The sequence below is a fragment of the Scomber scombrus genome, chromosome 16 (genome assembly GCF_963691925.1).
Source record: "Scomber scombrus chromosome 16, fScoSco1.1, whole genome shotgun sequence".
Classification (NCBI taxonomy): domain Eukaryota; kingdom Metazoa; phylum Chordata; class Actinopteri; order Scombriformes; family Scombridae; genus Scomber; species Scomber scombrus.
In genome coordinates this window covers 16,705,629-16,730,546 of record NC_084985.1, presented here as the reverse complement: position 1 = coordinate 16,730,546, position 24,918 = coordinate 16,705,629, and the positions used below count along the sequence as shown (strand labels likewise).

The window sequence follows — 24,918 nt, the reverse complement described above, 5'->3', positions numbered from 1 at the left end:
CAGGTTGTGCATTAATACTGTCAGGACTGCAGGTTTCATCCTCTGAGTGAGTCAGTATAGAGCACAGCACTAATCAGACAAACAGGGGGATTAAATTCCCACCGATGAAACAGATTCTAAAAATGTGCACAACTGCTGACTTACAAAAGCATCTGCTGGCTTTCTAATGTTTGTTGAAACACATTTCCTGAAATTTTCAGGGAGCTATCAAAGATTACAATATTGCCTAACAGTTACGTGATGCTCTCCATGGGCTCCTGGTTTCCTGTGCCCTGAACGAAAATTAGGTTCATTTAAAACAGTGAGCAGATCAGTGGGAAAGTATTCTACAAGTCTTCTATCATTCGGGCTGCATTTTGGGCTCATCACAGCAACAACAGTCATTTGTACCAATATACTCCGAGATCTCAGAATCAGTGAAGAGGAGAGCATGGTACTTACCTTTCCATCCCAGTCCCTTTTTCATCTCAGCGGCACGGCAGTAAAGACGGGATGAGGATGTGATCGCACTTTGAGCACCATATCACATCTCTGCCTGCCTGCCTGTCTGTTTGTCTCCCGGTCTGACTCGCCCTCGTTTGGAATCGCAAGTCAATTTAGTCCCGGTAGTGAAGGAAAATCCGTTTATCCGCGGACTACACTTACGCTGAGCTGTACCGCTTGGCTATTTCAATCTTGCGTGGAAGCACCCGCCTGACAGCCCCTGATAAAGTGAAGATTTACTCGCGGACAAAGTGAGGAGCAATCCCTCACACTTTGGCTTACTCCATCAGTTTCTGTACGGTCTATACTGGCCCGGTGATTTAATATCTCTCCAGTCCCCCTCCCCCATTCTCTATAAACTGACACACACACACACACACACACACACACACACACACACACACACACACACACACACACACACACACACACACACACACACACACACGGACGCACAGACACCACAAAGAAACAAGTAGGCTCTAACATCTACCAGAAAGAGCTACATTTAAGACTTCAGATATCTCAGAAACAAAATATAGCCTATAGATAAGAATTGCATTGCGAATAATGGCTATAAATGACATAAATGATTATAAAATCCCGAACTCAGTATCAAGAGGTTATGGTGTATTATGTTAATTGTGTGACTCTAATGCCCTATATACCCAGTATTCCAAATTAATATGCTATCATTGATATAGGATAGTCCCAATAGGTCTAGCTATTATAAAATGATAAACTGGTATCAGCTTTTAAAGTTATCAACTGACGTCAGAGGAGATCTGTTCATAACTAAGTGCAAGTACAATTGGCCTATGTTTGCACGCACTACCGTGATAAATTGCAGTATGATATCGTTAAAGTGGCTGTCCGTGGCTAAAATCGCAATATTTGACATGACTGAAGGCGACAACCTACCGTTAGATTGTAGATATTCTGGGAAAAGATGCGCGTAAAACGCACCGGTCCGACGATCAGTCCTTGGACACTCTGAGACGAGCAGCAGGGCAGGGGCTGTATTTTTGCTGGTGCTGAATGAATTCCCTTTTGTGTCGAACAAAACCCCTTTGTAAGTTATGACTTGTCATCTCACGTCTCTGTTCCACCGAGCGTGTGTTTGACAGGGTTGCTTCTATTGATATCCGCACCCCAGAGGGTAGCCAGCGGTGCGCACTCAGTACGCCCTGCTGCTGCTGCTTCAAAATATCCAATTTCACATTTTACCTCTTCGTCTCCCAGCAGAATTCCTTGTTAATTTCACCGGATCCACCGGGGGTTTTATGGACCCAGGCGACACCTGGATGACATGAAGGCCTATGTGTTTTATAGCCCAAGAAGCCTGGTTTGTGGTGTTTTGATATAGGCCCCTACGCAAGATACATCAATGATGCCAATATATACTACTGTCGTCTAAAATTGGTAGCCTAATTGCTACTGTAAAATAAGAACATAAGGAATTATTACTTCAAAGGATATTTCTTTAGTGGGCCTGGATTGATAACGTAACCCTAAATTAATAACTTTCGTCATTTTTGGATAGGTATCTCAGAAAATAAGTTATGAGTTAGATCGTGTGAGTCGACTATTACTTTAGCATAGGTATCATGACTGATAAATGCTCAAGACTTCAGATTAAGACTATTTTAGTAGGTAACTAATTCCTCACGCTATAACAAGCCTTTTAAAACATATTTTTTTATGTATGTATTAAATGTATGAATATGTATTATGAATATGTATTATTATTATTATTATTATTATTATTATTATATTTTTAAGGACTAACAACAAGTAGCAGGTACACAGATCTGACTTCAAACACCGTAACGAAAGGCACAGTCGCTCCGCAGTTTGCTGCTGCTGAACTCAGTTTCCCATGATGCACTGCAAATAACGTCAGCAGCGTGCGACCCAACGTGGATTTATGTCTTGTAGCAATAGGAGCTCGCTTTTTCTAGCACATTTAACATCTTTTTTTCACACTTCCTGTCCGCTGTAACTCCAGCAGAGTGTATGTGAACTCTCTGCTAGCCTCCACATCGACCTTCTTCTTAACAAGGACTTCGAGTTTTTCACCTGTGTTTGAAAATGAAGACTCCACTTGCAGCAATTTCAGCCAACTTTCTGATAGACGCGTCTCGGCTGTACAAAGAAAGCTGTCCGGAGCTATCACGGTTCCTCATGTAAGAAACTATTTACAACACACAACTACACCATTTTAACTTTCACAGCCGAGGCTTTGCTGTTTGCTCTCTATTATTGTAATGCCAGCAGGTAGACGCTAGGTGGGAGAGCTCGACCAGTGTTCACGGTTGACACACCGCCAATATAATATAAATTCTCTGGGAAATTGAATTATGTTTAATTTATTCAGAGGTTAAAGTAGTAACAACATACAGAAACGTTTCCTTTTGTGGGGCCCAGGGACTTTAAGTAAATATTATTTTGAGAGTGCTATAATTTCATTCTGCAGATATTACACAGTGGAAAACTGTTTTGTTTTTTTATTTATTTTGTTTTTTAGATTTAACATACGCTGCCTGCTTCTGCCTTCTATTACCCCTGGATATATTATGTTGACTGAATCGTCATTAGCAATAAACATTTTAATTCAATGGGACAAATGTTATCATAGCTGCCCTAACAGTTAGTGCAGACACAGGGAAGTCATTCAGAAACAACATCCATAGTTTAAGCCTCTCATGTATTGTCAATTATTCAGTGTAATACATGAGAAGCACGAACTAATACAACAGCAAAACAACCAAAAGCTCTCAATTTCAATCTTAATATTACAGGTATATACAAATAATAACACATTTTGAAAAATTAAAAACAATTAAAAATAGCATTTTTCTCTGCTGTGATTGTTTCTTTTTTAATACTGAACCATCGTTTGTAGTGTTGCTAATTTAGCTGCATATTTGTGCATTTTCGAATCTAAATTGATTCTTTTTTATCTCCAATATTTTCACTCCTTTGGTGACTTTGTCCTTGAGCATCAGTGTTACAGCCACCTTCAGTGCTGGCAGATGGTCACAGTGACTGATCTGCACGCACAGCTTGGTTTATCATTGTGTGCGTTCAGTTGCGTATATGAGTACGTTTTTGCTGTTGGTTTAACTTTACTGTCATTCAGTTTAATGCTGTCACAGATTATATTGATGACATTGAAGCACTTTCCCAACAATCATACAAAATGAGAGGCACACAGAGAAAACATAAAGGTGCAAGTAAAGACAATCCCTCTAATCATCAGTGTGGAGACCAGACAGTCTGTAAGCCTCCTCATGTCTTTGTATGCCTTACAGCTATTAAAAGACCAATACAATGTACAGAGTCTTTCCCAAGGTACCAACTGTCTTCATCTAATTAGCCTCCTGTAGCCAAGTCTTCCTTATTCCTATTAGAGTAAAACACCATGGTAATTAATGCCAGTTTCCAATTTGCTTCATCAGTGCTTTGTTTTTGCTGCTTGTGCCAAAGTGAGTTGGGTTTTTTTTCCATTTTCTTCTGATGGCATATCTCACACACTGGTGAATGTGTGGTTGTGTGAAAAGTGAAAGCTGAAATCAATTTCAGGAGAAATCCTCTAAAGCTTTGTTATGTGTGTATGAAAGAAACAGAAAGTGGTGGCGTGTGTGTACAGGTGGGTCATGCACACTTACAGGTGTACTATCTGTGTGCTCGGATTTTCTTAAATTTGGTTTGTATGGATATCAATTCATCTAGTGTGCAGACTTTTGGCTTGTGTTTGTGTTGGGTTGCAGCCATGTGCCTGTATCCTCTGGGCTTGTTTTCACTTTCACCTGAGCCAGGAAATTTGTGGGCAGAACCACCAATGGAAACAAAAACAGCGGTTTTAATAGTGAAACCCCAGTCAGGGTCATTTTGAGGATATGTTTAAGCCCACTGCTACTCTCATACATTGATCTGTTCCCCAGATTCCTTGGCTAAGATGATCTGGGGTTATAGAGAACATATTTTGATCACATTTAACTATGACCAGCTGTCCAACAGGCAAGACGCAAATCTGAATGTTTGGAGCACTGGCTTCAAGACCTGGCTGGGTTCATGCCAAAGTGCCTGGCAGAGAGGATACAATTATTAGCCACAGCCAGAATCTACACCGAGTGTGATGAGCTAATTGACAACTGACTTTGATTTTCTGCCAGAGTGACAATATTTTGAGGCTTACTGGGAAAGAAATTACTGTTCAGAATGAGTGTTTCAGAGGTCTTACACACAGCTGATCAGTTAACAGAGGGGAAATGTTTTTTGTCAGGATCCACTCAAATAGCTCGCATGCATAGCTCGTCAATGTGTGTTGATGATGTTTTTTAGTCGTAAACCACAACTGTCACTCTGTGTCCTCAAGGGATTTTCCAGCGTCTGCGCTTTCTGCAGTTATGGTTTTGGCCGTGCGTCAGTGGAGTGTTTGTTTCGTGGGTGCGAGTCATTACTCACACACACTACTCCACATATTTGTTGGAGATCGTGTTACTGTCTTCTGCCACTGTCATCAGCTCCTGTAAGGCTGATGATGACTGTGTGTGTTTATACCAGGGTTACAGCTGTTTTTAATTATATCTCTTGATGATGCCATTCTTGGTTTAAAAATGTATTTATTGATTGTTGGTAAAGCATGTAAAGCATTCATTTTATGCTTGTGTATTTTAGTTTGTTTGCTTGTGTGTCAAGGAGTGTATGTAATGAACGTGATGGCCTGTTTTATATGGGCTTTTTTTGTCCTCGGATGTGAACTGACTTCACTTTTTATTGTGGCTCACGTGGCTGGAATTGTGAGGATGTTTTCCAGTAAGTTTATAATTGGGATTGTGTGTCTTGTAACCAGGGCCTGACTGAGTGTTCTGATAACCAAAATATGCAGGATGTCTGCTGGACAAACAATGTCATAATGACTATGCTTTTAAATAGCCTCAAGTGCATTGTGTAAATTGTTTTTCCTTTGTAGATGGCATCATATTGTGTAGTTCAGACTGATATATCAGTGATGATCAGCAAGTTATAGTGGAACTCTGATTTATGAGTGATATGAATGATCGCAAAATACTTTCGTAAAAAGTTCATCTGCAGGCATTAATTTCCTTGATTTACTGTAGAAAATAGTGAAAATGTCCATAAGTCCAAGATGTGTATTTCAAATCATTGGTTTTACAACCCAAGATATTTTAGATAAAAAAGCCTCAAATCCCCACATTTTAGAGGTTGTAACCATATTTTGATGATTTTGCTTGAAAACTGACTGCAACTAAAATCAGTCGACTAATCAAGTAATAATTGCAGCTTTCAACCATGGATGTATAAAGAAAACTGGATGTAGGAACAGTGCCAAGCATTGAAGCCAGTTTGATACCATGTAATTACAATGCCATGTGCTGCCACTGGGCCCAAAACACTTTTTCTCATTAACTTACATTGTAAAAGAGACGCAGATATGACTCATTTCACCATCAGAATTTGATCCCGTCCGATCACATTTCAAAAGTCCTAGAAGAGCCACACAATTTAATTTTTTTCCCCTCACTCAAGTTAGCTGAAGGGCTTAGCCAGAAGTTAGCAGCCCTGGCTGGCAGAAGTCTCTACTGGGCATGCTCCATGGATTCATTGGGCCCACAGGAAATTGGCTTTTTTGGCTTCATGTGCCACTGAGCAACTTTCATAGGAATAAACGGGACCCTGCCTCCAGCGTTGTATCCAATTCTCTTTGTGCATCCAAGCTTTCGACTACTGCCCACTGCCAACACTTTTTTGAAACCTCTTTACCTTCCCCCTCTTATCCACCACTCACCCTCATATCCCCTTGAACAGTATCTCTCGCCTTACTGGCCTCTCCCAGCAGGAGCCAACCAAAGTTTGTACCCATATGACTGGGCCCCAGACTGAGAGGCACCTGCTGGCGTCTTTTCTGTCATGTCCAGCTGATGGATGGATCCTCTGCCAATTTATGTCACAGAGAGATGTAGCACTTAGAGTGTGCACTGACTAAAATTGACTAATCCACTACTTGAGCCATGTCACTCTGTTGTAATATCTGTCATTAACATCAGTAAAAGTTTCCCAGTAGTAAAGAGAGTATACCAGCAGTCACACTGAATGATGGTAGGAATTGTTCATAAAGCCTGTATTTTTTTTCACTTTGCCTCAGCCAGCACCTCTGACTCTAATTACATTATTTCATTGCAGCCAACACATAATGTCAACCCCCCCACCCTTTTGCATCTTCTAGGGCTCTGTTGATAGCATATCCCAGTTGTCAGCAGTCCATGTGTAGAGGCCATATCTTCAGTGTTCATCACCACAACTAAGTATGCACTTAAAAGGAGATGCATGACAAGTATGTTAATAAGATTAGTGCAGTGGAAGAGGTCCATGCGGTTTACGGTTTCTGAGGGCTCGCTCATCAGGGGAGTAGCAGGAAGAGAGATTGTGGAAGAACAAAATTCCTCAAGAATCCAGCGTCTTTACACTCGAGTCATCAGTGGTCTGCTCATGTTTTTTTTTAAAGGATTCTTATTAGAGGATTTGCTTTTTAGTACTGCAAACAAATAAATGTCTTGTGTTATGTGTTCAGAATTTGTCAGTGGGCCTAATGATTATTGATTATTATTATTATTATTATTATTATTATTGATGATGATGCAACCGCCCTAGGAAATGTATTCAAACCAGCTAACTTCAATAAGAATGAGCTATGATGAAAAATGCATTCTTAATAACTAACAGAGGTGTTTTTGGAATTGTCCAAGGTCCATGAGTCATTATCAATCCTCTGCTGACTTATAATCCATTGTGCTGGTGTGGCGCAGCTACTTTTCTCTTCCAGTTCAACTTTCACAGGGATTTAGGGATGGTGACTCAGATTGTGGGATGAGTGATGGGAGATAGCGTTGCAAATCTTTGTCGGCCCCACCATGCATCCATCCGCATGCAATGTCATCCAGCAATATAATGCACCATCTCACAAATGAGAAGGATGAAAGTGTAAGCGGAGAGCGTCAACAAACCGCTTCCGCCAGACACCACAGCAGCAGCCAGTGGGTCAACTCCGGATTAAAGTCGACCCCATGCACCCACACCCACACACACACGTGCTGCAGAACTTCATTGATTTAAGCCTGGGGCTAATTTTAGCAGGACTTAGCAGTGGCTTAGTTAAAATGTTTGCACAAATATCTTATTTCTCGTGTTCCAAAAGTGGAGGCAGCCCAGCAGTCACAAAGACCATGAGGGAGGGTGGAGTGTTGGGGGGGGGGGGGGGTTGCCTTTTATTGTTTGGGAGAGACCAATTTACTTTTCCGGTTGCATGTTTTCCACATCACATAATGGGAAGGGCTTTCTGTCTGTGGTAAACTTTTTATTTTTTTATTTTCCAAAATGGAGTTTCTGTATGTTGGAGTTTACCCCAGTGGATGAAAGGGTAACCTCCCTCCGCCTTCGGGTGGGGGGACGGATCCTGACTGTTGTTTGTGCCTATGGCCCAAACAGCAGTTCAGAGTATCCACCCTTTCTGGACTCCTTGGAGGGGGTGCTGGAGGGTGCTCCCTCTGGGGATTCCATCATTCTGCTGGGGGACGTCGGCAGCGACAGTGAGACCTGGAAGGGTGTGATTGGGAGGAACGGCCCCCCCGACCTGAACCCGAGCGGTGTTCTGTTATTGGACTTCTGTGCTCGTCATGGATTGTCCATAACGAACACCATGTTCAAACATAAGGGTGTCCATATGTGCACTTGGCACCAGGAAACCCTAGGCCGCAGTTCGATGATTGATTTTGTAGTCGTGTCGTCGGACTTGCGGTCGCATGTCTTGGACACTCGGGCGAAGAGAGGGGCGGAGCTGTCAACTGATCACCACCTGGTGGTGAGTTGGCTCCGATGGTGGGGGAGGATGCCGGTCAGACCTGGCAGGCCCAAACGCATTGTGAGGGTCTGCTGGGAACGTCTGGCAGAGTCTCGTGTCAGAGAGAGCTTCAACTCCCCCCTCCGGGAGAACTTTGATCATGTGCCGGGGGAGGCAGGGGACATTGAGTCCGAGTGGGCCATGTTCCGTGCCTCCATTGTCAAGGCGGCCGACCAGTCTTGTGGCCGCAAGGTGGTCGGTGCCTGTCGTGGCGGCAATATCCGAACCCGCTGTTGGACACCGGCGGTGAGGGATGCCGTCAAGCTGAAGAAGGAGTCCTATAGGGCCTTTTTGGCCTGTGGGACTCCGGAGGCAGCAGGCAGGTACCGGCAGGCCAAGCGGGGGGCGGCTGCGGCGGTCACTGAGGCAAAAACCCGGACATGGGAGGAGTTCGGTGAGGCCATGGAGAACGACTTCCGGACAGCTTCGAAGAGGTTCTGGACCACCATCCGGCGTCTCAGGAGGGGGAAGCAGTGCACCGTCAACACTGTGTATGGTGGAGACGGTGTGCTGCTGACCTCGACTCGGGACGTTGTGGATCGGTGGAGGGAATACTTCGAAGACCTCCTCAATCCCACCGACACGCCTTCCGGTAAGGAAGCAGGGTCTGGGGACCCGGGCGAGAGCTCTCCTATCTCTGGGGCCGAGGTCGCCGAGGTAGTCAAAAAGCTCCTTGGTGGCAGGCCCCCCTGGATGTTGTGGGGCTGTCATGGTTGACACGACTCTGCAACATCGCGTGGACATCGGGGGCAGTGCCTCTGGATTGGCAGACTGGGGTGGTGGTCCCTCTTTTTAAGAAGGGGGACCGGAGGGTGTGTTCCAACTATAGGGGGATCACACTCCTCAGCCTCCCTGGTAAGGTCTATTCGGGGGTATTGGAGAGGAGGGTCCGTCGGATAGTCGAACCTCGGATTCAGGAGGAGCAATGTGGTTTTGGTCCGGGTCGTGGAACTGTGGACCAGCTCTACACCCTCTGCGGGATCCTTGAGGGTGCATGGGAGTTTGCCCAACCAGTCCACATGTGCTTTGTGGACTTGGAAAAGGCATTCGACCGTGTCCCTCGGGGGGTCCTGTGGGGGGTTCTCCGGGAGTACGGGGTATCGGACCCCCTGATACGGGCCGTCCGTTCCCTGTACGACCGTTGTCAGAGCTTGGTCCGCATAGCTGGTAGTATGTCGGACTCGTTTCCGGTGGGGGTTGGACTCCGCCAGGGCTGCCCTTTGTCACCGATTTCTAGGCGCAGCCTCAGGATTGGGTCACTGCTTTTTGCAGATGATGTGGTCCTGTTGGCTTCATCAGACCGTGACCTCCAACTCTCACTGGATCAGTTCGCCGCCGAGTGTGAAGCGGCCGGGATGAGAATCAGCACCTCCAAATCCGAGTCCATGGTCCTCAGCCGGAAAAGGGAGGAGTGCACTCTCCGGGTCGGGGATGAGATCCTGCCCCAAGTAGAGGAGTTCAAGTACCTCGGGATCTTGTTCACGAGTGAGGGAAGGATGGAGCGGGAGATCGACAGGCGGATCGGTGCGGCGTCTGCAGTAATGCGGACTCTGCACAGATCCGTCGTGGTGAAGAGAGAGCTAAGCCGAAAGGCGAAGCTCTCAATTTACCAGTCGATCTTCGTTCCTACCCTCAACTATGGTCATGAGCTTTGGGTAGTGACCGAAAGAACGAGATCGCGGGTACAAGCGGCCGAAATGAGCTTCCTCCGTAGGGTGGCTGGGCTCTCCCTTAGAGATAGGGTGAGAAGCTCGGTCAACCGGGAGGAGCTCGGAGTAGACCCGCTGCTCCTCCGCGTTGAGAAGAGCCAGTTGAGGTGGCTCGGGCATCTAGTTAGGATGCCTCCCGGACGCCTCCCGGGTGAGGTGTTCAGGGCACGTCACATCGGTAGGAGACCCCGGGGAAGACCCAGGACACGCTGGAGAGACTATGTCTCTCGGCTGGCCTGGGAACGCCTCGGGATCCCCCGGGAAGAGCTGGACGAAGTGGCTGGGGAGAGGGAAGTCTGGGTTTCCCTGCTAAGGCTGCTGCCCCCGCGACCCGACCCCGGATAAGCGGTAGAAGATGGATGGATGGATGGAGTTTCCATTTTGTTGAGGATTCATTTGCATTAATATATTTGAACAGAATTGTTCGCTATTAGTTTCTTTTTCTAAATGATTTAAATTGAAAACCACGTTGAAAAAAATTAGCCTCACCCTTTTGTTTATTACATAGTTCCAGAGTGAAAGCAGCTGTTCTAATGCAAACTAAGAAGAGCATTTTGAAATTCATCAATATGCATGCTGTATTACTTATATGTGCTTTTCTCCAGTATTTCAGCTGTAATTATTAAAGTTTTACTTAATTACGATATCCTGCTAATGGTTCAACATTAAACCCAGTTACTGTTTTTTTTTCTTTTATTCTTGTTTGGTCACTGTTCAAATGCCTGATCTAGTCTCTCTCTTTCTACCCTAGTCAGATGCCTTTGCAGGATAAAGGTAAGTGAGGATTCATCCATTTCATTTACAGGTTTTGTCATATTTTCACTATTGTATGTTTTAATAAGATGATGCCCTCCAGTGTAATTACCACAAATAGCTGAATGCAGTACTTAGTAGGACCTTGTCACTGCCTTCTCAAGGTTGATAAACCTCACCAAACCCTCAGCCAAACACAGTGAGTCAGCCAGCTGTCTTTAGTAGACTGCCTGGCAGGATCAAACACGCACACACAGACCCATGCCTGCCAAAACCACATCAATAGGCAGTGGTGCCATTTAGTGGGACTGTTCAAGCTTTTCTTCTCCAAATAATACTAGGACTGGTCCCTAATAGCATAGCATGGTGTTTATTACTTGTCCCCAGAACTGATAATTTGACATAGCCTTGTGATGTCTGGCTTCAATAAAGCTGTTCAGATACAGACTGGTGCAAATAGTTGTTTTGAAATGACACATAATAAAAGCTTGTTTTCCCTGATTACCGAAAGATTGGATGTTGTAATGACACAGTCGGCAGAGAATAAGTATGCAACTATTACAATTATATTCTCAACTTAGTTCTTTCAACTACCTCTCTATTCAAGAGAGGTAGTTGAGGTAGCGTCTTTGCATAACAAGAGGGAATAAAGGAAAAGAAAACCATCAACACATTTTTAATTCTCACTGAAACATCTACCTCGACCTCTGTGGTTACACAGGTATTATTATGTAGCTGATATATTCTGTACAGCACAATATTTGCCGATTTTGTTGAAGATAATCTGTGTCTCTCCTCTTCTCAGCAACAAAGAAGCAGGAATCCTCCAGTCTTTTGCACAACAACACCATGATGTGTCCGTACTGCTATCAGTGGCTAAAACCTGACAATCACCGGATGCGGCTGCGGCCCAAACAACGTCCATCAGTGCGGGTGCAGAGCATCCTGCGAAGGAAGGCCAGGGGCAAACGACTCAGTCTGGTGCAGAAAAATCTACTGCACCGCTTCCAAAAGTCCTCCTCAGTACTGGTGAGTCAGACAAAACACTAAAACCCCAAAGACCTAGTTACATATTGTACTGCAGCAAAGCACATTGTCCTTGTAGAAAAACACCAGGGGTGTACGCCAAAATCAATGTCCTCAGCTTCTGTGCTAAGCGGAATACTGTATCGACAGCAATGGCCTAGTGTTGATTGGATTTTTGAGTCAAACATTTATATCAGTATTTGCTAATTATAAGACAATTATCTGCTTGAAAACTATATAATTACCCAGTTCCTGAATGACCTCAGGCACTTTTTTGTGCGTAATGTCCTCTAATATACCTTTTTCCACAGTGGATGTTTTGACTTGTGATAGAAAGAAAAACACACATGGAACTAGTACTGTAAACAACAACTCTGTTCCATTTATGTAAACCAGTGAGCGAGTATGCACAATACACAGGTCCTTAAAGTATCACATCTACATGGAATGCAGCCAGTAATTAATTCATTAATGGCAGATGTACTTCTCCCTCTATTAAATTTCAAAATGTCTGCTTTGAGAAAAGACTATTGTTTTTTTTACATGATAATGTATGCTGATATAGATATTTCTGTGATAAACTAACACTGGCTGATGTTTTATTGTTCCTCTGATTCACCGGTAAGGCTCTCAGCCACCTGTGTAAACTGACCTATGAGGGAGGCAAGAGACAATAGCATTTCGCAGTGGAGATCAAACATGTATCACATAATTATTTCTAATAACTTAACAAGCCTTACATGCTCTCTTAATGTATTGTTGTAGTTGCTGTTGCTATTAGATTGACAAGGCCATTTGTATTCTGTCCACACAAAGTGCATGGTTTCATTATGGTGCTCCACTTATCATTAAAGCCTGTACAGTGGTCCCATTAAGCTAAACTGTAAGAGAACTAATGTTGCCAGACTGTGCTTTGTCCACACTCACCCTGTCCCCTCCCACAACCCCCCTATATTATTACAGTGGCCCTTTTGTTTGTCCTCTTAATGGATAGCAATGGGCAGGGACAAAATGGAAAGCTTATTTTGGCCAGCGCCTACCTACTGCACTGATAAGCCCATTTAGATGTGGAAACTAGTGGTGGAGGACATGGCAGTAGGGTCATTTCCCTGTGCATCAGAGCAGTGATAGGAAAGAGCACCTGAAGAGCCACTTTGGTGATCTGTCATCAGCCTAATGAAGAGCAGCTCTTGTGGAAATGCTGCCGCCTCATTAAAATCAGGTTCGGTTCATTTAGTATGCAGGTATTCACTGCACCAGCTACTCTGAACCCATTCTCTACTATATCTTTGTTCAGTCTTAGGGCAAAGATGAAGGTAGAGATGGAGAGAGGAAGCAGGCATAAAGAAAAGGTAGTGAGAGAAGTGGAGGAACATGACTCAGGACGTTGAAACAGAAAAGGTGAAAAGAAGGAAGAGAGCGGAAGGCGGATAGATAAGAAAGGTGAACAGGAGAAGTCAGATGATGGACTACAAGAGAAAAAGTTGTCAACTTGAATCACAATTTAATATGCAGCTCAGGCTTTGTTCTCCTGTGGACTGTGGTGAAGGTCAGATCCAGAGTGTGATAGGAAAGTCATCTGGAGAACGTGAGAGAATCTTTATATGCTGGAGGGTTCATGAAATCAGTCGATTATAAGGGTTTTAAACATCATAGTATACCGAAAAATGATACGCAGGGCAGCTTGGAGACTGATAATTGCATTTGCAGGCCTGTTTTTAATGCTCAAATCCTTAAAAATGTTTTCCCAACCTGTCAGATTTTTAAAATATAGCTTTTGAAAACAAAGCTATCAAAATCTGAAAGTAAATCAGCTACTATTGATGAATAAATCTGTTGACAACAGAAATGTCATAATCCCTGACACTTTTAGAAGTACACTCACTCAAAAGCATCCAATTAATAATCATCATTTCAAAGTTCACACTTCTGAAAGACCTCTGTCACCATCATCCAAGCCTTTAAGTTTCACTAGACATCAAATCCATAAACTCAAAGCTGTGTCTGACTCCCCTGTCTAACTCTTCACCCTTAGTCAAACATAACTATGTTGTGTGTTGTACACAGAGAGGCCTCTCTTAAAGCCATGACTGTGCATCTCTCTTCTTACACATTTGTCAACAGTGTTAGGGTCATGATAGAGAATGTTGATGCTTGGTCATCACATGACTTCCTAGTAAACTAATACACCCCAAACATGTACTCCAAGGTATTTTTACGCTCTATTTTCACAGTCACTTGTCTGTCATATACTGAAAAGCTAAGGGTCAACATGTCAAGCCCCATATGAGTGACAGCATACACCTGTGCTCGGCAAAAGGGTGATAGCGAGGCGATACTCTTAAAATGCAAGCGGCTGAGTGGTGAGATAAGAGGAAGAATGCAGCCTGCTTTTCTTTCTTTGTCCATGCTGATGACCAGAGCACAACAACACCGGCGGGGAGAGTGGCTCAGCACGAGAGCCTGAATAGAGAGATTAGCATCCACTCTTCTAAACCACCTCTTTAAAGATAGAAGCGTGAGCTTGTTTTTAGGGTTAACGGGGAGAAGCTCAAGTAATGTATCTTCCTTAAATTTGAGCCAGTTGTCATTTTTAGTAGCTATTTGCTGCTGTTCATTTCATCATTTGACTTGATGAAAAACTGTCCACAGACTTGAAAACCGCCTGAGCTAGATCATTTGTCACAGTGACCATGAAGCCTCAATTTGCTCACTTTGTTTTCCTTTCTTGTTTTATGGCTTTATGTCAGTATGCCAGAGTTGAGTGTTATGACTGTGTACATAATATTGGCACTGTCAGTCACGTGACAGCCACAGGAAGAAGTAGAGGAGTTATTGGTGGAATAATCAAAACATGTTGTCTTATAAATTTATGATCATATCAGATGGGTTTTGGGTACGGGATTAGACAACGCGTGAGTATTTGCAGACTCATATCCTTGTGTGTTACTGTTCTCTGTGTTCTTGCTTGTGTCAAAACAAGTCGGATCTCGCTATGGATGCGAGGTGATGTGGGACACTTAAAATAACTACTAGTGTTTTTAATATAATCATGCTCATAAAACCTTTCCAGCTTTCCAGACAACATTCATCATGCAGACATATCGTAATGTTTCCCATCAGTCCTTTATAACATAGCTGCAATTAATTTATGTGTTGAAAGTTAGGAAATATGTCCATTCGTATTTTTTAAATACGAGTGTAAAAACATCCGACAGGCAACATGTGACCAGTCGGTACACATTCCAAACTCGTACACATGGGTGGTGTGCAGTATTTAGACTCCAGGGTGTATATCCCCTTCATTACACACTATATTGCTCTTCCCTTAGGTGGTATATGTGCCGCCAGTGGGGTGGGTGTCAGCGCATGATATACGTTCTGGAACTCTGTAAAGTTGTGCCTTAAAGGTATTACATTATAATCTAGGCATGTTTATACATGCTGGGAAGGTTATCTAACGATGGGTATGGAAATGAAGTTGAATTGTAGCCTGTCAAGAGAGGCAGAGACCCTAAATGGAGCGAAGGATAGCGCATTCGCCTCCTCCTCCATTCCACTGTTCTCCCTTCTTGAGCCTTCCCAGCTGAGTTGTTTGTTTTGAGGAAGCAGTTCAGACTTTTTCATGTCTGGATACATGTAGGTTTGTGGGAGGTGAATTTATGCCTTGTTTCTAAACTCCACAGTTACTTACACACACATACTTAGACAGGAAATAGTGATTCTACCTGGTAGTTCACAGTAAAATAACTTTTTTTTCCAAGACAGGTGGAAGGGCATGTTTACTAAATGTACAGTGGTGTTGCCATTCTCTGAATATAACACTTGTTTTCTGAACAACAGATTTGTCACGTGTGAAAAAACACAAAGTGACAGAACATAAGTGGTTGAAAGATCTTTCCTTTTTCCCAGAAGAGCCACTTTCCCCTGATGTGTGTCCAGCCTCTCTTTGTAATTTATGTCACCACTGCTCCTTGACTTCACTGACCACTTCACATCCTCTCATCTCTCGTGCTTTCTTTCACCTTGCACTCTCCAATCCTCTCATTCGTTTGTTGCATTTTACTTAAACTCCTGGACCTGGCCACCCCTTGCCCCCTTTGCTTTATCCTCTTCTGTTCCCTGTCCTCCTTCCATTCCTGGCCATCTCTTCACCACAATCCCTCTGACGAATGAATTTTCTGGAGAAATGTTGCTGGAGAATGTTCCTCTTGAGGAGATGACAGGCAACAGGAGACAGAGACGTCTGGCTGGTGCTTTTGCCTGTTCACTCTCAGGGAAAAGGAAACACTCCGCAGAGGGTTTTGACACTTCAAGGGTGTGCAGCGAGTGACGGGACGACAGGAGGGGGATGTGTTGGAAGAGAAGGGCCAGGGGGGAATGTAGAACAGCAACAGTGGGAATGGCCTTGAGTTTTTTAGATACAAACAAAGGAAACTTAAGGGGATGTGGAAAGACACTTATACCTCTCCAGTGTAGGGGTTTAGCAAAGTGTGTACTGAAGTATTTTCCGTATGTGAATACTCACATACCTAATTTCATTTATTTTCCTTGCCACAATTCCAGAAGTCCACTCTGGAGCTTAGCAATCCCTACTTGTAACTGTAAGTTGGCACAAGCTAAAAGCAAAGTTGTTGTCAAGGTTCAGAATCTGCCTGTAATCGATGCTGTCAACATGTGGGCACGTTAGTAGCATTCTTTTCATATCTGTTATAAAGCCTCACGTGTGCCTTTAGGTACCGGTTATAATGGTCATGGAGCTCTAAATACATTTTCTTTGGCCCATCTATTTGTGTCCTCATGTAAACATTTTTTACATTGAAGTGTTGCCATTTAACTCATATCAAGAAGTAATGGCTGTGCGTTCTACCTTGTACACATTGTCAGATTTTTTAAAATTAAGCTAGTCAATGAAAATACTCCTCAGCATGGGTGCATTTCTATACAAGACAGCATGCTCTGTAGAAATCTCTATGGTTTGATTTTCCAAAACATTCACAGATAATTTGTTGGCAATTTCAAGGAGCATTTGTTCTCCGTTTATTTATTTATATTTTATCAGGGAGTCATCAAATGCAAAACAGTGAGAGAATTTAATATGCTCAGTATGTGTATGAATACAGGCACTAAATGTCATGCCTCTCTGGATAGCAACGTTTTTCATGCTTGGCTCTTCCACAGCCAGCATCGAGAGGTTTATGATGATGTGTCAGTGACAGCGAGAAATCACAGATTTTGGGTCCTAGATGTTCATTTTTTTCCATATCAAATGTATTTCCCAAATCACCAAAAGCTTTGTGAATAGCATATGATGCTTTTTATCCAATCTGGCCTGATAATTAAATCCTTTTTGAGAAGTATGGATAAATCATCAGTTAAAATCTTGATTCAGCTTTCCTCCAGGTTTTGCTCTAGCTGGGTTTGATGCAGACCTGCTTGTAAAATGAGACATTTATCACCACCAACACCGGCAGTGTGTTTCAGCTCTGCATTCAGATCGGGTGTCTGTATATTTACCTGGCAGCCTGCCTCCAGACTGTGTGACTAAGTGGCTGACTGCACCATCATAGCGCGAGGCTATGCTTAGAGGAAAGTTTACACTGCTTGCCTCGTATTGATCGCCCAACTGCTCTTCTGCTTTCGGCTTTATTGTGTTATATTGATGTTTGCTCAAATGACTTTCACACACGCTGCAAACAGATATTCATGCTTTTGAATGCACGCACACACAGAGACATTTGAAAACTGTCACACAATCAACATGTCGCACTTATGAAGAAGACCCTCATAGACAATTATCTCCAGTCTTTCACTGTTGTTCTGCTCATCTTCACCCACCTCTTGGGTGGTATAAGGACTGCGAAGGTCAGACAAATCAACCCAAGCTGACCTCTGGCAGCAGAGAGGGAAAGACAGGAAGGGAGGTATTTATGGAGCATGGACTATAAATAGAGGGAAAAGTCTATCTGTGCAATTGATTTATGTGGATCTGTGTGTATTATGTGTCATTTCACTGTTTCACATGCAATATTTCCTTAATTCTCAGAACTAATATTACTGTATATGTATGAGTCATGTCTGGCTACATGCATGCGTGTCACAAGGTGACAAAAAAAGAGCCTGGCAGGTCTTAGGCAACACAGGCAAATATTTCTGTGTTGATTAGGTTCTTGTGTAAGAGAATCTCAGAAGTGTTAGACTCATTTCCCACAATGTTGAGTTACACTGGGCACAGCTTACACCACACAACATGACACAGTCTCATTAAGAAGTTTCACATATATATGAGCTGTTATTCATGTACACATTTAAAATTAAGATGATTGTCCTGGTGCATTTATGTATACTGAGATAGGCTCCCAAATCAACCTTTAACTGCATTACACTGTGAGAATTAACAGATGTGTTTATTCTGCCTTCATAATGGCATAATGAGATTTAAGAAGCTGCTGTTGGCAAGGTATACATGATTTCATGCTGTCTATTTAATCATTTAGAGCATGAAGCGCAGGTGCTGGCATCCCATGCACTGTGCAAGATTGCTAGAGCTAAACAGACGTGATGTGTGTGTAAGCGATCAAGGTTAAGTGTAGCTGTGTGTGATTGTGACCGTCTGCATTGGTTAGCCTTTCACATTTTAACAAAAACACAAGCATGCCTTTGTTTTAAGAAACAGAAGGTTTACTTATTGCATAGTTGGTGGTAAGATGAAAGGTCAAGGCTGACCCTGTGTGAGAATATACTTTATATACACAGGTTAGAGGCAATACTAGATTCACTTTGCTTCTTGCATTGTGTATCTCAGTTTAACATAGTAATTATTTCCTTGACTTTATGGTGAACCTTGATTTTCCTGAGAGCAGAAGTTCAACTTTAGATACCCCATCTGCAAAAAACAATCATCTTAAATATTCCCCCAGCTGTGTATAGGTGGTTGTTTATCCTCTTACTGCCGTGCAGCTCCAACATATTGCCTTTGCCATATGCTTGATTGGCCAACGTGTAGTACTGTCTGCTGCCAAAATCAACAGCCCAAAATGAGTAAATCAAATCTCTCTGTGCTACTGGCTCACGTGTGTCCACTCAGACATGTCAAAGGATTAGCGTAAATTAAATGGGTACACGTGATGGATGGGATTTCATTTCAGGTTATCATGATTTCTCATCACTATGCAGCCACCATACCACTATCGGGAGTGGGCAGTGACACTTTGTTGACACCTTCATATTGTTGAAGTTAGTTCGATAACTGTCTCTCCGCTATCCACTGATGTGCACATAGACAGACAGAAACACACACACACCTTAGTCATCACTGGGTAAAGGTTTCTTTTCTTAGAGCCTACTATATCAGTTCCACAGGCCAGCTGATTATAGTTAGGCCACAACTGCAGCCAGCTGTCTGTCTGTCTGTTTGATCCACTCCACTATGAGCAACACACTCTTGTTTTGTTATGGTGTTTGTTTGTTTTTTCATTTGATAGACATAGTTGAGTTCAAACCAATAAAAATCTAGGCTGTAACCTAAAAGTCCACAGCCCTAATCTGTGTTACAATTGCGAATATAGCACCATTTATAACACCAAATAGTTGTTGTGTTTGTATTTAGCACCAACTTCCCGTGCAGGTTTGATTAGATGGAACTTTAATGATCAGCAGGAGGAAATTGGGTAATTTCAGCAGGAAATAACAATATAGTGATGGAAAGCAAATATTAGTTAAATATTAGACTGCTCATCACAACACAGACAGATGGATGGATATAAACAAAAAATATGTAAAAATTGGGTCTGTTTATGTTGTCCGATTAGACAAGAAACAAGACAGATAAAATATGTGTAGGTGACTAGATTGAAATTATTAACTTTAACTATATGAAATGACTTGCATTGGATATCATGGTTCCATATCCCATTGTAGTAGTTTTACGTTTTAGTCTGTTACCAACAAATTGTGTTTATGTATTTACATCAGTGCCAATCATTTTATACCATTCACCAGGATACCATATTATTTTAATTTTTTGTTGGAATCACTGGTTTCCATTTGATCATATAGAGTGAAAATCATTTTGCATTGTGCATTTGCTTGTGATGGGTAATCCATCAAAGTGAACATTATTTCAGCTTTTGTGAAATATGCATTCCTGTGATATGATGATGCAGCTGCGTGTTTAGAAGATATTGTATATTTGTGCATGTAGGAACTATTTGATATTTCAGTTACCAAACATTCATTTTCTTAATGCAGGAAATCACCAAATTTACTTTTCTCTAGTTGGTTTTGAAACCCAAGAAATGTAGCAATGACAATTCACTAATCTTCCAAGGCAAGTGCTGGCCTGGAACGCTCTTGACAACTGACAATTTTGTTTTGCTTAAGGACACTACGACAGAATAGACATACCTGAATCCAGATCCCCTTGTGGATTACCAAGTAGTTCCAGTGTAACATCTTTGTAATATTTATGCTTATTTTGTCTGAATATGCAAAGAAAAGCCTGCAGGCAGAGTGTTCCTGGATGATAGGTTTGATTTGCCCTAGTGTATCAAAAGCACTCTGTTCCAACGGTATCTACGTCATCAGCATAGCAGCTTTGAATTATTACCATTTCTTTTTATACAGCGATTGTAATCATAATAGGTCAGAGCTTTGCTACATTTAGAACTGAGCACGTTTTTTTCAAGTTCAGTAGAGATAATAAGACTTTCACTGTTCAATGTTCTCTTTCAAAGTTAAGCTGGAAATAGGCACTTGCCTATTTAGCAGTTAGGAATGATTGATTTTATTGCACTTATCATATATCACAATAACTCACACATGTGTAAAAGTTAGTATTAATACCAGCTCCATAAAGTTGATGATTTGATTATTAGACTGTGATTCTGTTTTAGATGGGAAATGATTAAGCACAAACTGCTTTTTATTAGCAATACAGTCCATAAAATAGGAATTGTTTGTAATGTGATTTTGCTGGACATTATCACAACATATTCTACTAGGCAAAAATGTGTATTGTTACAGATTTCAGCCATATGTTTCAGCCTTACCTTTCTAAGTTTGGATATATTTATATGAACATATCCAAACACATCCAACAAGGATGTGTCTAATAAGTCTAGTTTGTGTTAAAGTCACCACGGACAAAGCAGCAACAGAGTGTGGGCAGTCCCACAGATGAATCAACCCTGTTGACAGTGAACTGGTCAGCCCCCCTTTGAGCCACACCCCTATGCAAAGATGGGTGGGTCAGTCGCTGGGCTTGGTCTGTTTAAAGCTGGACATGCAGACTCATGTAGTAAACACTTGACACACGGTCACGTAGAACGAGAGCAGAACTCTGTCCTCCTGCAGTGTCAAAACCTAACTCTCCAACCGACAACTGTCTGAATCTGAAATGGCTACCTTCGTGTCGGTGAGTTTTCCATCTCATCAGCATTCAAGACTGTCAACAGCCCAGCTCATACTTGCTGACCTCTGTAGTGGTGGTCTGTTCTGACCAGTTTTACCCTGGTGCAACTCTGGACGGCTTGTGTCAGTGATGGGATTAAAGTTACTGAAGGTTGCTGAAGGAATGTTGAAGACTCCCAGATGCATTTTCTACAGTGAAGAAAGTAGTCTTCAGGAACGAAAGTGTAACTGTCTCATCTGTTTAAGAGTTAAATTTTGTACTTGAGTCGGTTGAAGCTTGTATGCCCCTTGCAGCTTGTCTTGTGCTTTGTGTCAGCTCATTACAGGGCTCATGTGATTGTCTCCAAATTGTTATCGTGACTTGATCTCATGTTTGTGTCCTACTTGTGAATACTGGGCAGCAATTAAGTAAATAATGGCATCTGCCAAAAGCTGTTAATGAGCGACTGTGGCAGTTACCATATCAGTTGTTTAATCATCTTTGAATGCATCTCTTTTGTTGAAAAGAGGATTTATGCTCTATTAATTTCCTATTGATTGTCTACCAATGATTTCATAACAGCCTACATGAACTCTGTGACATACAGGGACTATAGTTGTTCCTGATCGTAGTCTATTTCCATGTACTTTTTTCTTTTAATGGGGACACAGGAATGCGTTTGTCAGGAGTTTGGGATGCCAATTGTTGTCTTGAATCATGAGAATCTCATGAGCCAACAGTTGTGCCTCGTAACTCTCACAAGTGTCTGCATGCTTTGCCTTATATAAGGACTAAAAAGTTTTCATTTGCATGTAATCCATGTCAGGAAGATGTTTTGAATTTGTTTACGAGAGGCATAGTGAAGAGTATACTCAACCTAAACACTAAAGTCAGTGTCACAGAAAAAGGTTGACTGGCTGAAAAAGTTGTCTGGCGTCTCTTATAGTATCCATACCCTGAATAGGTGAAACTGCATGGCAACAGCCCCACCCTGTCCTTTCATAGGCTAAAGTCAATGTGTCCCATCCTGCTTTACTTATCTAGTTATTTTCATATCTGTACAAACATTCAAAGGTAAGATAATCTAGGGGACGTTTGGCCAGAGCCTCAGCTGTTAAATGAATCATCTCCTGTCATAAATTTGTTTTCTTGGACCCCATTGTGAAATATTCCTCAGCTGTGAGATTGCAATAGATGACATCTGTGAGGCTTTGGGCTGGACCTGCGTCAGCCTTGCCATATGATCACTCTTCATTACAACCCCCTTTCCTGCCACAACCATGGCTAGTCCTGCGCTCTAAGCCCCCAGAGTCATTCTGTCACTGCGATCGATGTCGAGACTGGGTCACAGCAAACTCTTGTGTGTCCCAGAGAAAGACATACAGCCGGGTTTGATGAAAAATAATAACTGGAATGATAAAAACTTCAGCCTCCCTTCCTAGATTTACGTTAGTTGGTAGATGGATTGGTATTTTACAAGAGTAGTTTCAAAGACTTTTAGGATACCTGCAGATTTTTTTTTTGCAAAGAATCCCTATGGGGACACCTTGTCTGCCTTCACCTCAAAACCTCATTATTCATGAGAGGAATATAGATGAAGGCTGTGCAGTATTAATGAATATGTTCCTTTTCCTCTTCTTATCCCAGATGGCCACATGCCACACTTGCAATAAGACTTCCAGACACAGAGGAATGAACCGGGACTATATAGCTACCTTCGCTAAGACCCACAGCACACCAGGGAGCGCTGGCAAACACAAGACCCCACAGTCAACCACCAGGCCCAGCATGGCTACTCCCAAGACCCCTGGCAAAGAAAAGACACCTGTTCATACACCTAGGTAGGTTATTTAACTTTGCAGATAATAATATCTCTTGAGGTACAGTTTTATGCTAGATATAATCTACCTCTACTAAACTTGGTAGGTGTCATAGACATCCAAAAGAGTGATGTGTATGGCATGTTAGCATTTGAAAGATTAAGTTTCAATTCATTCAGCATTAACAGATTGTAGATGTGTTAGTGGTACAGGTCGTACGTGTTGGTATCCACATTTCCCAGATCATGTACTTGCTGACAGCACACTTTAAACATTTCCTGCCAACGAACAAAATCTCAAGTTACTGTGTCTTTACTCTTCCTTCCTCCCCGCTTTCTTTTTACTCTATCCTCAACTCTCCTTTTTTCTCTCTCCCTCCAGGTCTTCCACCTCCTCTAGCACTGCTGGGTCAGGCTCATCTTCCTCCAAGCCTCCCTCTAAAGCAAAAACTTGGGTTGTCCAGCGTCTCAGTAAGATACTCATGCGAGAGGACAACCAGAGCAGCAAGAAGGGGGGCTTGAAAGATTTTCTCTCCTCACTTTGAGTATCCCCTAACACACTTTGTCTTTACATCTACTCCTTAAAAAAGGGGGTTAGACCCATGCTGTAACCTGTTTACACCAAAGGCAAAGGGGGAGCTTAAGAAAGTAACTTTAGTTTCCAAGGCTGGTGTGGGAAGGGTTACAGTTTGCCCACCAACACAATTGTTGCTGGGGTGTTTGGAGTGGCGCTCCTGAATACAACATCTGGGCGCGTTGGGGTGTTTATTTCAACTAATAATCAGGGTTACTGCATCTTCTGCTGAGCCAGTCAGAGGATAATGTATCGTCTGTCTAATTTAGCATATGCCTCTTCCACTCTGCTAAACCAGGGGATGCTAAGTGTAATGTTTCAATATTTATCAAATGGCTGAAACACCACAGGATACCCAAATTTGCTCTGTGGTGGTATTTGTGGCATGTCAAGCTGGTTTACATGCTGATATCCTTTAAGGCGATCATTTGGATTTTTTCTAAAGTTACAATTTACATATATATATATGTATATATATATATATATATATATATATATATATATATATATATATATATATATATATATATATATATATATATACTATATGTAAAAGACTGTTTGGTATTAATGCTACTTGATGTTAAAACTTTTTATATGAATGTATTTACTTACTTTTTTTCTTTTTTCACTCTCCAGTGGGGTGGTGTGTCTCTATAAAGTCATTTGTAAAGCCTCTAGCTAAAATGACAGACACAAATATTCTTTACATATGTTTTTGCTAATGTTGCATTTTTGTACATGTATACAAATGATTTAGAAACTGCACCGTCACCAATGAAGATATTTATAATTATCATCTAAAATGGGACTCATCAGTTGCTGTTTACATTGAATGGGCACATCTGCCTGATGACTACAGAAATTGTTACTGTAGTGACAACTGACTTAAATTTTTTTTTGAATATTTTCTTTAGCTATGTGTTTTTGAAAAGGTCACTAATTTCATCTTTTTGTTAAGAGCCGGAATTTAAATATGTCTACTGCATTTTATACTGCTTGATTACCTACCTGTTTCCCATCAGCTGTTCAATGTACAGTTATGTGTTTAAATCATGAAATACCTCACATTTGTATTCCACCTATACTTCAATTCTCTAAATAAAAGCTTTTCAGTCTGAGAAATCATGCAGTATATTCTATTTCCTGAGAACATCTGAGACGAGTGCTTTAAAATGCCATAGACTGCAGATGTTACATTACATCTGCACAGACACGGATATAAATTATGCATTGAAT

The 24,918-nt window shown here is 42.1% G+C and overlaps 1 protein-coding gene across 1 annotated transcript; it reads left to right on the top strand.

Annotated features, from left to right (window-relative positions):
* The first annotated feature begins 2,408 nt into the window (after window positions 1-2,408).
* On the top strand, window positions 2,409-24,164 carry c16h18orf21 (chromosome 16 C18orf21 homolog). Its single transcript, XM_062436298.1, has 5 exons — window positions 2,409-2,669; window positions 10,868-10,890; window positions 11,675-11,898; window positions 22,934-23,127; window positions 23,488-24,164. Exons 1-5 carry the CDS (start codon window positions 2,575-2,577, stop codon window positions 23,648-23,650), a joined length of 699 nt encoding a protein of 232 aa, XP_062292282.1. The 5' UTR covers window positions 2,409-2,574; the 3' UTR covers window positions 23,651-24,164.
* The last annotated feature ends 754 nt before the right edge of the window (window positions 24,165-24,918 follow it).

Coding starts and splice junctions, on each gene's coding strand:
- c16h18orf21 (XM_062436298.1), top strand. CDS start 2,575: ATGAAGACTCCACTTGCAGCAATTTCAGCCAACTTTCTGATAGACGCG. Junction 2,670..10,867: donor GAGCTATCACGGTTCCTCAT/GTAAGAAACTAT, acceptor TTTCTACCCTAG/TCAGATGCCTTTGCAGGATA. Junction 11,899..22,933: donor AAAAGTCCTCCTCAGTACTG/GTGAGTCAGACA, acceptor TTCTTATCCCAG/ATGGCCACATGCCACACTTG.